Genomic DNA, 14184 nt, shown 5'->3' with positions numbered 1-14184 from the left:
CCTGTCATTGTATGTTGTGGCCAAAAATTTAGATCTACTGCAATCTTAACGGGGGGTGCAGACAAGATAAAGGTTTTAGCATATATAAATGATTTTGAAAAATTGCTGAATTTTGAAGATTTCCTCTAGGCTTCTTAATGGTGGCAGTTACTTGTCTTCATCGATTGCCAATGAATATGACCATGAATGCAGGAACTTCTATAAGTATGGCTCTTGTCAGAAACCCAGACATAATTTATTTATTGTGTCTTCTCATGCATGCAGTGTCCGGTCTGACAACTTTTCCACAATAAAGAAATTGTGGCTGGGTTTCTGAAAAGCTCTAGACCATACAAAGATGCTATTTTGAAGGGTTATATTCATTGTTAACTGCTCAAGACAAAAAACCATCACCGTTAAGATGGGTAGAGGAAATCTTGAAAACTCTGTAAAATGTTTATTTAGAATTGCAAAAATGTTTAAACCTTTATCCACAACTTTAATTATGGTCATGTTCATGGAAAATCCTTTATAAGTGATAACGTAGACGGCGTCAGACGAGGGGAAAAAAAAAAAAAAAAAACATATACAAGATCATTCATCCAAATTTAATGAGCAACATGGAAGAGGAGAAAACCCACATGGTGAGCTGCAACACTTGCTATATGTTTACAGATCTGCCGGACCATAAAGCCAACTTCACCTGTATGAAATGTAAACTAGTGGCCCTTTTAGAAGAAAAAGTGCAGAGGTTGGAAGAAAGAATAGTGACGTTGAGAAGCATCAAAGAAAGTGAGGTCTTCATTGATGAAGCTGAAGCAAGCCTCCAGAACACAGTGGGGGATGAAAGTGCTAGAGAGCCTACAGCTGCAGAGACTGATGCAAGTCCCCCGAATACAGTAAGGGAAGAATACTTGAGAGAACCTACAGAGGCAGAAAACTGGACACATATGACCAAGAGATGCAAATGGATCACAAGGCCATCACCACTCACACAGCTAAGTAACCGATATGAAACTCTCATGCAGGCGGATGAAAATGACAAAAATAACCTATCAGCAAAAGAAGAAACAAAAGTCACCCAGAGACAATCAGGAGCAACAAGAAATGGTGTTGCAAGGAAGAAAAGAAGAGTAGTGGTTATGGGTGACTCACTGCTAAGAGGCACAGAGGCAGCTGTCTGCAGGCCAGACTTAACTGCACGAGAAGTATGCTGCCTCCCAGGAGCAAAAATCAAGGATGTGGCCGATAGGATACCAAGCCTCCTCAGCTCCAAGGACGACTACCCATTCCTACTGATACATGTGGGTACAAACGACACGGCAAAAAATGATTTACCAACTATCTATAAAGACTTTGAAAATTTGGGGAAGACAGTGAAGGAACTGGATGCGCAGGTAGTATTCTCATCAATCCTCCCAGTTGATGGTCATGGCATCAGGAGATGGAATAGAATACTAGAGGTAAACACCTGGCTTCGACGGTGGTGCCGAGAGAAAGGATTTGGATTTTTGGACCATGGCGTGAATTACTCCTTGCTAGAGACGGGATACATCTCACAAAACCTGGGAAAAACATATTTGCCAGAAGACTTGCCACACTCATCAGAAGGGCTTTAAACTAGAAGAAGAGGGGATGGGAAGAAAAAAGAAAGACAAGAACATGCAGCTAAAAGACATACTAAACAAGGTTACTAGATGTGGTAAAGAGGACCCAAGACAGGATACTCAGAAGGAAATTACGAAAAAGGATGCAGCAGAGCACAATCTGAAATGTTTTTACACAAACGCACAAAGTATGGGAAACAAACAAGGAGAACTAGAGCTGATGATACACAAGGAAAACTATGACGTCATTGGCATCACAGAAACCTGGTGGAACGACATGCATGATTGGAACATACAGATGGAAGGATACAACTTATTCAAAAAGAATAGAACTAATAAAAGAGGGGGTGGAGTTGCATTGTATGTTAAAAAAGAACACATCTCCACAGAAATTACAGTTTTACAGAATGATAATCTACTGGAAATTATTTGGGTAGTAATTCAAGGGAAAAACAATGATAAGGACATCATACTAGGCGTTTTATTACAGACCACCAGGACAGACAGAAGACATGGATGAGATTTTTTCACAGCAAATGACCACGCTCTCAAAGAAACATGAAATAGTGATCATGGGAGACTTCAATTACCCTGACATTCATTGGGAAACCCACACAGCCAAGAGTAAAGGCTCCATCAAATTTTTATCCTCTCTAGCAGACAACTTCATTGCCCAGCTAGTAGAAGAAAACACGAGAGGAACATCCATTTTGGACCTAGTCCTAACCAACAAAGAGCACATGGTTAAGGGACTACGGGTAGCAGGGACACTGGGATTCAGCGATCATGCTATACTTGAGTTTGGGGTTGCAAGAAGAAGAAGAAGACCTGAGAAGGCACAGACTTCAAGGCTCGACTTTAGCAGGGCAGACTTCAAGAGCCTGAAGGCAAGGGTTAGCAGAATTCCATGGTGCAAAATTCTTAAGCACAAAAATGCACATGAAGGGTGGGAAATCTTCCGTAGGGAAATCATTAAAGCACAGGAACTAACAATACCTAGAAGGAAGAAAAATGGGAAGCACCTAAAAATATCAGGATGGATGACCAAAAAATTACATAACCTGCTAAAAAGGAAAAAGGAAACATACAAAAAGTGGAAGATGGGAACTATACCTAAGGAAGAGTACACAGCAGTCTGCAGACTCTGCAAGACAAGCATCAAAGGAGCTAAGGCTGAACACGAATTGAAGCTTGCAAAAGAGGCAAAGAGTAAGGTAAAAGGATTTTGGGGATATGTTAAAAGCAAAAGAAAAGTGAAGGAGACCATTGGAGTCCTGAAGAATGACAAAGGAGAAACAGTTAACATGGTGGAACAGCAGGTGGAGCTACTAAATTCATATTTTGTATCCGTCTTCTCCCAAGAAACTAATGGAAATATCGACATTAATGGTGATGGAGATGAGGGGAAGGAGGACTCCAAGCTGACTATAAGCAAAGGTCTGGTAAGAGAGCACTTAGCCAAGTTACAGGAAACCAAGTCCCCAGGACCAGATGATTTACACCCTAGAGTCCTGAAAGAGATAGCAGAGGAAATAACAGAACCCCTTGCTATAATCTTCGGTAAGTCATGGGAAACAGGAGTGGTCCCTTTAGATTGGAAAAGGGCAAATGTTGTCCCCATCTACAAAAAGGGGAAAAGGGACGATCCAGGAAATTACAGGCCGGTAAGTCTGACCTCGATAGCAGGAAAAATCTTTGAGCAAATTGTCAAGGAACATTTACTTCGGTACCTGGATGGGAAGGCATTAATTAACCAGAGCCAGCACGGCTTTAGGACCAATAAATCTTGTCAGACTAACCTGATTTCCTTCTACAACAAAATCACTGAATGGTTGGACCAAGGGAATGCCCTGGACATAGTATATCTTGACTTCAGTAAGGCATTTGATAAAGTATCACATAACCTTCTTATTGAAAAAATGATTAAGTATGGCTTTGACAAAAAATCAGTTAGGTGGATTCACAACTGGCTTAATGATCGGGCACAACGAGTAATACTAAATGGCTACACATCCAACTGGAAGAAAGTCAAAAGCGGGGTGCCGCAGGGCTCTGTTCTGGGCCCAGTACTTTTTAATATCTTTATAAATGATCTGGACGATGGAATTATTGGGGAACTCATAAAATTTGCAGATGATACGAAGATAGGAGGAATAGCCAACACTAGAGAGGAGAGAGAGTATATTCAAAAGGACTTAGACACACTGGAACAATGGGCTGAGGCGAACAAAATGGTATTTAACAGGGACAAATGCAAAGTTCTACATCTGGGTAACAGAAATGTAAAAAACATATATAGTATGGGAGGAATAGAACTAAGTGATAGCATAGGGGAAAAGGACTTGGGCATAATAGTAGATCACAAATTCAACATGAGCCAACAGTGCGGTGCTGCTGCAAAAAAGACTAATAAAATTCTGGGATGTATTAAGACAAGCATTGAATCTAGATCAAGAGAGGTCATTATTCCGCTGTACTCTTCCCTGGTCAGACCACACCTGGAATACTGTGTACAGTTCTGGGCGCCTCAATTCAAGAAAGACATCGATATATTGGAGCAAGTCCAGAGAAGAGCAACCAAAATGGTGGAAGGTCTGCAAACCATGTCCTATGAGGAGCGGCTAAAAAAACTGGGATTGTTTAGTTTGCAGAAGAGAAGGCTGAGGGGAGATTTAATAGCAGTCTACAAATATCTGAAAGGTAGTCACAGTGCAGAGGGATCTACCCTATTCTCATTAGCACAAGGAAGTACAAGAAGCAATGGGATGAAACTAAAGGGAAAGAGATACAGATTAGACATTAGGAAAAACTTTCTGACAGTGAGGGTAGTGAGAGAGTGGAATAGGCTGCCACGGGAGGTGGTGGGCGCTCCATCAATGGAAATCTTCAAGCGGAATCTGGATAAACATATAGCTGGGATGATTTAGGAAAACCTGCACTTGCAGGGGGTTGGACCCGATGGCCCTTGAGGTCCCTTCCAACTCTACCATAAGAATAAGAATATACTGACCTTCTAAAGGACCACACAAATAGTCTATAGTCTATGGATGTGAAAACTGGTTCAAACTTTTGGCTCAAAGTTCCCATGTTCACCCAGAACCACCTTACCACCTCTGCACCGTATGACATCTTCTGAGCAGTGTTTGGCTAGGTGGTTCCAAAAACTACAAACATAATAGCAGGTCTGGAAAACTCCTCTATTTCATCTCAACACTGAAGCAAAATAAACCTGCTGTTCCCTTTCCTTATGCACTGGGTGCAAGAATATGTCCTCAAAGAAACTAAAATAGAGAAACGCTCATACAATAAGTTTGTAGTTCTCACAATGTACAATCTCACAATTTCAAGGGGAAATTTGACAAACATGCTGCCATTTTGTAAAAGAAATGTACTTTATAAATGCTTCAAAGAAAGCCTATAAAATAAACTGTTATGTAGTATTTGAAACATTAACAGAATTATTCCACTAGATGGTGCTATAATCCTGCGGAAATATCCTCAAGTGGAAACTGACACAGTATCCCCTTCAACAAATATATGCAACATAATGAAAGGATTAGGTATTCTTAATAACCATGTCTCTGCATCGGTAAGGTACCATAAAGTTACTTACAGGCACAAATAATAAGGGAGTAAAATCATTAGGCTAAAAACAACAGCACAGTATACATAATGAGGTGTGGTGATTTGTCTGTGCACCTCTGCCTGGTCCAGATCTTTGAATCATCTTATAGGCGCTGCTCCACTGATTCTGGCACCTTAGCAATAAGTGCACTAGCTGCCACGGATTACAGTTCTGAATTACATCCCCTTTCATAATCCTGCCAGGACCCCCGCAGATCTGTGCTACATATACATGTTTACATGTCGGGAGCCACGTTGCTGACTAACCTGTGTAGCAATGTGTTTTGGTACCGCAGTACTTCCCCATTCATTTCCAAAGGGAGATTTAGACAACAGATCTGCAGGGTTACTGGCTTTCGGACCCTCACAGAACCTGAGTATCAGCCATCCATATTATAAACTGGATAACCTCTGTTTAAGGTAAATTTGCATATGCTGATCTTAAACTTTTAAAAGTTTATAACTTAACTTTTCAGCAACAGAAAGTTTAGTGAGGAGCACCATAGGAAAGGTCGGGACTTAATACCATACACACTTTGAGGGGAAAAAAAATAAATCAAAAAACGGTTTCATCGCAGAGAGGCTGCATACGGACACTGGCGGTTTGCTTTAAAAATCCATTGAAATGAGGTGGACATGGGCGCAAGTGTGAACGCCCCTTAATCTAGTTTATTAAAGAAAAGTGCCTGTTTCATCACTTACTTGCATAGATCCGGCCATTGATTAAATCAGTGCAAAAGAAGTCTACAGAAAAGGGGAAGAAGTAGGGGGCCCCTCAAACAGTGAGATATCTGCACTATAGAGACAGTTCTCTATCACAATCACTAAAGCTGGGTTATCAAGAATTACTATCCAGCCTCATATCTCTTTCCTTCTCTCTCCTCACGTCTCCATAGAATTCATTGTAAATCAACACTGCTTATTTAAAACGTACAGATCAGAAAAGTACAGACCAGAATCATGCAGATAAGATGTAAAGATAATTGAAGACACAGGCACTTTTCTAAAAAGAAGTATACTGTGAAGCTTGTCCCCTTCACCTGCAAGACTTATTTATTAGATTTATGAAGAGAGAAATAAAAGTTTATTTTTAAATGGTCACTAACTTTTCAGACAACTTACTCTAATTTAAAGAGATTTGATTTGGGCACAGGCAGTTCTATATACTGCTGGAAAGCTGAAAGCAGGGAGGAACGCCCCCTCCCTCTGCTCACAGTGCTCATCCATAGACAAGTATTATCAGGAGGGGATGGGGCGTTCCTCCCCGCTCACACTGTGCAGCGCAATAGGAACTGCTGTGAAGACGGACGTACCTGACTGACTGTCAGAAACGCCCTTCTGACTGTAAAGAGCTATGGTACCGAGACCGATAGTGCTTTACCCGCGGCACAGACCGGGAAAGCCAACAGTGCGCTGAATTCAGTGCACTGTCGGCTTTCCAGCAGTATATAGAACTGCCTGTGCCCAAATCGGTGAAAGGTCGTCTTTAACAGACCATGCAATTCTGGACCAAAACATTATGCACTTTATTTAAAAATGTTTCTGTTGTCCGACTGAAAACCTCTCCAAATTTTCTGCCACTAGGCGTCTCCCTCCTTGCTAATTTGCTGTTAATACCTTGTTACTAGGGAAGTTCCATCTTTAGAAACCACTAGGATCAAGACAGGAACACAGTGACGGAGGTGGGGGGGGAGGGGAGGGGAGTGGAGGGGGGGCAGGTCTCTCTTCATAGCCTCTGCATGACTACACACAGTTTCTGCTACCTGTACATTGCACAGGGCGGTCTGCAGTTTCTCACAGCTTACAATGAGCACAGGGAGACTATTACATTTTCTATTTCTGACTATCTGCTTGGTTTTTTCTGATAGGAAATTAGTGATGGACAGCAAGCAGCTTTACTGATTGTGCTCAGATTTTTAGCTGCATCTTAATCTGGATTTGGTATCCAGTGCCCATGGATCTCCTATATTATGTTAACTTTGGCCTTTTCAGCTATTTGCTTGCTACTTTAGAACAGTATACAACACAATTAAACCTTGCTGCCACTATGCTGCCATATCAAATAAGATAATCCTTTAATAGTCCCACCATGGAAAAATTCAGTATGTTACAGCAGCAAAGATAATACAACAATAATAATAATGATACAAAATACAAAAACTCCACAGTAAAAACATTACAGTGACAGTAGGTACAGATAAAAAGATAAGGGTAAAATATATGTAGATAGATAGATAGATAGATAGATAGATAGATAGATAGATAGATAGATATTTTAATAGGAGGGAGTAAGTATAAGTAACTGTTACTTTCACCTATTATACCCAACTATCTTCCCATATACATTGTAAGCCTGTGTACAGGGTCCTATAGTTGGTCATATAGTTAGCTTTGTGCTTATTATACTTATTTATACAATGTATGTAAAGCCCTTTACAAATGTACAGCACCATGGAAATAATGGTGCTATAAAAATACAATAGAACACAAAAATTCACCTCAAGCAAAAGAAGCTATTTGCAGAGGCTGATGTTCTAAAACTCCAGTACCCCAAAGATAGGAACCCTCTCCTGATATTCATATGGCCTATTATTGTCTAATATAATGAAACAACCCCTATAAGGTTCACGATTTTGCAGTACCTCTGTATGTACAGGCTCAATTATGTTGAATATACCATATATAGTAATGTGTTCAATGATTCTGTATACATAATCTCATACCTGAGTGTTACTTCTAATTCTTCTGCCTGTATCACAGGTCCAGCGACGGGCTGAATAAGAACTGAATCCCCAGGCTTCACCTTGAGATTCTTCAGAGCAGTCAATGCTATACCAACTTTCCCAGAAGGAAAACCACTGACTGGCCATGCAGTGCATACCTGGAGGAAGTACATCAAACACATGAAGACAAAGAAAGCTTGCCCACAGTTGCTAATAATCTTATAAAGTTTATGGTTGTCACACTCCCTACTATGACATAGAGAACATTTCATTAAACTAACCATTTAAGTTAAATCTTTAATAACTAAATGGGTTTTGTGATTTATGTAATGCCATGTTGTGCAACTTACAAACTATACTTTGCACTTCAAGTCCTCAAAGTACCCATGAATTGCATGTTCTGCAATTCATCTAACAGGCAGTCATGTACTGCACATATCTGACCAGAAGCAGATTCCCCTGATAACATCTGGATATTAGGGGTTAGAGAAGCCAGACAGGCGGTAACTCATATGAAAAGTGGGGGTGTCAGTGAGAAAACCCCTTTAAATATATATTTTAATAGGTCCTGCACCACTGATTCTGACACAGTTGGATTTTATTCTCTAGACCTCATCAATCCCGAGCAATCAACGCAGTTAGTTTTGATGCCTGATATGCTGATTCGGATCTGTACGGTCAAGTGGGTGGTCTCAGGAAAGGGGCAGGATTCTGAGTGGTAGTAAAGTTTCTTGAACAAAGTGTCTGTTATCTGTGTATATATATATATATATATATATATATATATATATATATATATATATATATATATATATATATATATATATATACACACACTCACCGGCCACTTTATTAGGTACACCATGCTAGTAACGGGTTGGACCCCCTTTTGCCTTCAGAACTGCCTCAATTCTTCGTGGCATAGATTCAACAAGGTGCTGGAAGCATTCCTCAGAGATTTTGGTCCATATTGACATGATGGCATCACACAGTTGCCGCAGATTTGTCGGCTGCACATCCATGATGCGAATCTCCCGTTCCACCACATCCCAAAGATGCTCTATTGGATTGAGATCTGGTGACTGTGGAGGCCATTGGAGTACAGTGAACTCATTGTCATGTTCAAGAAACCAGTCTGAGATGATTCCAGCTTTATGACATGGCGCATTATCCTGCTGAAAGTAGCCATCAGATGTTGGGTACATTGTGGTCATAAAGGGATGGACATGGTCAGCAACAATACTCGGGTAGGCTTTGGCATTGCAACGATGCTCAATTGGTACCAAGGGGCCCAAAGAGTGCCAAGAAAATATTCCCCACACATGACACCACCACCACCAGCCTGAACCGTTGATACAAGGCAGGATGGATCCATGCTTTCATGTTGTTGACGCCAAATTCTGACCCTACCATCCGAATGTCGCAGCCTAAATCGAGACTCATCAGACCAGGCAACGTTTTTCCAATCTTCAATTGTCCAATTTCGATGAGCTTGTGCAAATTGTAGCCTCAGTTTCCTGTTCTTAGCTGAAAGGAGTGGCACCCGGTGTGGTCTTCTGCTGCTGTAGCCCATCTGCCTCAAAGTTCGATGTACTGTGCGTTCAGAGATGCTCTTCTGGCTACCTTGGTTGTAACGGGTGGCTATTTGAGTCACTGTTGCCTTTCTATCAGCTCGAACCAGTCTGGCCATTCTCCTCTGACCTCTGGCATCAACAACGCATTTCCGCCCACAGAACTGCCGCTCACTGGATGTTTTTTCTTTTTCGGACCATTCTCTGTAAACCCTAGAGATGGTTGTGCGTGAAAATCCCAGTAGATCAGCAGTTTCTGAAATACTCAGACCAGCCCTTCTGGCACCAACAACCATGCCACGTTCAAAGGCACTCAAATCACCTTTGTTCCCCATACTGATGCTCGGTTTGAACTGCAGGAGATTATCTTGACCATGTCTACATGCCTAAATGCACTGAGCTGCCGCCATGTGATTGGCTGATTAGAAATTAAGTGTTAACGAGCAGTTGGACAGGTGTACCTAATAAAGTGGCCGGTGAGTGTATATCCAGAGACAACTGTGCTTTGTGCTGAAAACCGGAAGTGGAGCAGACAGGAGGCAGATTTATTTATATACAAAATATTTATGTACATAATGTAAATCCTGTTAAAAAAAAATCTATGACATTATATAAACTATACCTCTTGTCTGCCTTCTACACTGGTGAGCAAAGCAGGCCGTCCGATGCATAAATTGGCTGATTTCATGCTGTTGATTCCAAGCTGTATGAAAGAGCTCCTGTAAGCTCTTGGCACCTTCTCTTCTTCTATAAGAAATAAAATCAGATTCTATATAAGCATTTCATTATTTCTACCATATACAGAGAGTGTAACCTGTGCTGTAAAGTAAGCTCACCACATACAAGTTATTGAAAATTTAGTAATACTGCCATCAGTTATTGTCTGTTATTTTGTGTCCGTTTTTTTTTCTGGCAACTAACTTTTTTGTATTTCCTTGTACGGGGATGCATTTTGTGGGACCAGCCATTAGCGCCGGGTGTCTGCTGTATAAAACAGCAGACACCCGTCGGCTATGACGGTTGTCCGGCTCCCTAGCGGCCGCCATGTTTAAACACCCGTCATCCACCATACTAGTACAACGGATGTCAGGAATGGGTTAAAGAGGAATTAATTTGAAGAGGTTTCACTTTATACACAGCCAAGCAATATTGTAAGGTAAAAAGAGGGGTTAAGCTTTGCTGCTGCTCCTACTACTTGGAGAAAGGGGATCGCTGCTGTTTAGTCTGCATGAAATAGGGGTACCCTGTAGCAGTTTAAAGTTCGACATGTATTGTAAGGTGGGCAAACACCTTTAATCCAAATTGGCAGTTTGTCAATTTTAAACATGCCTGGAAAAAGAAAATCTAATTTGTTGCAAACAACGAGAGCTATGAAGGAGCCAGAAGTCACAGAGTTCTCCTCAAGTGGAGCTGAGGGGGATCATCGACGCCAACAACACATGCATTATATGGCGTTGCAGCGAGCTGCTGAGATGCCGGAACAATTGCAGGCACGGTGTGAAGAACAACTTTAGTGCCAGGCCAGCTTGAGAGTTGCCGAATACACCGGAGGATGCCGATCATCAACGCCAACAACACGCTCATTATATGGCATCTCAGCGAGCTGCTGAGATGCCGCAACAATCACGGGCACAGCACAAGGAACAAGTTCAGCGGCAGGCCAGCTTGAGAGTTGCTGAAATGCCTGTGCATGCAGATCATCAACACCAACAACATGCTCATTATATGGCTTCCCTGCAAGCTTTTGATATGCCAGAACAATCACGGGCACAGCGCGAGGAATGCGTTCAGCAACAGGCCAGCTTGACAGCTGTCGAAACGCCGTAGCAGGTGTATCATCAACACCAAAAACACAAGCTGCTGAGATGCCGGAACAATCACGGGCACAGCGCGAGGAACGAATTCAGTGCCAAGCCAGCCTGAGAGTTGCGGAAAACGCTGGAGCATGCCGATCATCATTATATGGCGTCCCAGCGAGCTGCTGAGATGCCGGAACAATCACAGGCACGGTGCGAGGAAAAAGTTCAGCAGCAGGACAAATTAAGAGCTGCCAAAACGCTGAAGCAGGCAAACCATCGACGGCAGCAATTTTCTGAATATAAGCGGATCATCTACGCCAATAACCCGTAGACAATGTCACGGGCAGAGGCTAGTACATCCATATTATGCAGTATGGACTCAATTACAGCTCCAAATCACCTTAATTATATGTCTAATGGCTAGAACTTACTGCACCATAGACCCATATGTGCCCATGACATAGACATATTATGATGTGTGAATGCCGCCTGACTTTTACATACAGCATTTAGCTTCAGTATTTAACCCAAAACCAGAAGTGAAACCTACTCAGACATAGTAATGGAAAAAAACTACTCCTGGGTTTGGCTCACAAATGCAAAATACTGACCACATGAAATTGGCCGTACACTGTCTGCAGGGCATGTCACTTTTTTCTCATCTGAATGGGCCTTATGGCAATGTCTGATACAGATCAAAAATATGGAAAGCATCTTATGCCTATGCAAGCAGGACTTTGTACTTATTTAAATGTAGCTCGGCCAGTGGTACCAAACTAAAGCCATTCTATTCCCAACTTTTGACTTGATTTCCCCTTAAAATATATACTACAAAAACAACGGCCAAAAATAAGAGTCAGACAAAATCATGGATATAAACATGGTTCCAGGCTTTATTCATTCAACCAATCCAATAGTAAAGGTTAGAAATATGTTATATAAAGCAGGTGCTTGTTTCCACAATTAAACTAATGCACAGACTGCAAAATTCCATATCTCTATATTCACATGACAGTGAATGTCAGGCCTGTATAAGAGGACTTTTCACCTCCTGGGGCACATGCGGTGTAATACACTGCCAAAAAGCCGACAGTGCGCTGAATTCAGCGCACTATTGGCTTTCCAGTTCTGTGCCCCCAGTACCATAGCTCTTCACTGTCAGAAGGGAGTTCCTGACTGTACTGTGAGAGGGGGCGTTCCTTATCGCCCAGTGATGACGCTGAGCAGTGAGGAACGCCTCCCTCCCCTCCTGATAGTACTCGTCCATAGACGAGTACTGGAGGGGATGCTCCTTCACCGCTGGGTGGTGAGAAATGCCCCCTCTCATAGTACAGCGCAATAGACGCTACTGTGAAGAACGGCATTCGTGACGGTACCGGCACATATAGCTCTTCACTGAGGGCACAGAACATGAACGCTTTCTAGCGGTATATTACACCACATGTGCCCCAGGGGGTGAAAGGTCCTCGTCAAATTAAATGTATGAGAATAAGCGCTATTTTTGACCATCTTCACAGATCCCTCCATATAAGGTTGCTTTAACCATAGGGCCAACGGGGCACTTCCACCAGGCCCTATGGTAACAGGTGGCCCCTTTGGACAGCAGGAAAGTCCTACATTTGCTGTCCAGGTGCTGAAATAGGGAGCCTAGATTCCAGGCGTAGATACTACTGTAGCAAAAGCACAGCTGTGTGAAGTATTAAGACTGTTCCATTTTCATTCCCTGGATGAACATTTTCACTAAGGCTCAGTTCACATCTGCATTTGGGGATTCCATTTCCCTCTCCGCATGAAAAATGAGGAAAACCATGTGCAGATGTGAATCAAGCCTTTGGCGGCATTCACACGATGTAATGCGGTGTTGATTCTGACACATAAACTTGTATCTGAATCAGCGCTGCAAAACAGAATCCCATTGACTTCAATGGGTTCCGTTTAGCGCGCGTAACAGATTGAAATGAATGGGAGGCTGTTTAACCCTTTGATTTCAATGTCTTACGTGTGCTAAATGGAACCCATTGAAGTCAATGGGATTCTGTTTTGCAGCGCTGATTCAGATACAAGTTTACATGTGAGAATCAACGCATCGTGTGAATGCCCCCTTATTTGCACCAAGCAGAAATCCTGAGAAAGATGAAGCATGAAAACTACCTGATAATTCAGTATAGACGCCATATAAATCCAATCCAGCCCTTGTACAAGCCGGATGCCTGAAGGATAGTGATCAGCTCTAGAAGATGCTCATCCTAAGAAACATACAGACAACTCATAGAAGCTGCTGCCAATCTGCAACTCTCAGCATATCCAGCTGGGTGTTATACCATGACCGCCCCTGTGGGAGCTCACACGCTACTACCTTTCTCTAAGAAGTCGGTAACTTTAAAGACAGAGGGCTGGCTGCCGGCATCAGGGGGCTCCAGCCCGGGAGAAGCGCACACATTGTCGGTCTTCCCTCTGCTCTTCTTCTTCCTCGCAGACATGCTGCAGATACCGGTACACACGCGATCGTATCTACACGGGACTTGCTGCTGGTAGATATGATGTCAGAGGAAGGGGCGGGGCCTCTTCCCTTACAGTTCTGTGCTCTATAGAGGAAGAGGGAGCCGAGCACGTGTAGAGGGAAAACAGAAAGCAGTGAGGTGTTGGTCGGTACTAGAGTGCACATGCTCCGGGTAGATGTGATGTCACATGGGGGCGGGGCCTCTACGAGGAGGGCGGGGTCTCTTTCATTATAGCTCTATGCGCTATAGAGGGAGCAGAGCACGTGTAGATGGAAAACAGAAAGCAGGGAGATGTTATGTGGGACTGCATGATGGAAGGGAAGGGATAGGATTGGTTTACATGGGTCTGCGTGTTGGAGGAGGTTGAGGGAAAAGAGCAA

The 14184-nt window shown here is 42.6% G+C and overlaps 1 protein-coding gene across 1 annotated transcript in view; it reads right to left on the bottom strand.

Moving 5' to 3' along the window:
* Window positions 1-13836, bottom strand: part of AFG2A (AAA ATPase AFG2A) — a 262459-nt gene extending 248623 nt beyond the window's left edge. Inside the window, exons 1-3 of the mRNA XM_075287104.1 lie at window positions 13660-13836; window positions 10127-10251; window positions 7934-8091 (exon numbers count right to left, since the gene is read on the bottom strand). Coding sequence (XP_075143205.1) covers window positions 7934-8091; window positions 10127-10251; window positions 13660-13783 — 407 coding nt within the window. The 5' untranslated portion in view covers window positions 13784-13836. The remainder of the gene's footprint in view (window positions 1-7933; window positions 8092-10126; window positions 10252-13659) is intronic.
* Between the last annotated feature and the right edge of the window lie 348 nt (window positions 13837-14184).

Source organism: Leptodactylus fuscus, chromosome 1 (genome assembly GCF_031893055.1).
Source record: "Leptodactylus fuscus isolate aLepFus1 chromosome 1, aLepFus1.hap2, whole genome shotgun sequence".
NCBI lineage: Eukaryota > Metazoa > Chordata > Amphibia > Anura > Leptodactylidae > Leptodactylus > Leptodactylus fuscus.
The sequence above is the reverse complement of the archived record's forward strand: the minus strand, read 5'-3'. Positions and strand labels throughout refer to the sequence as shown.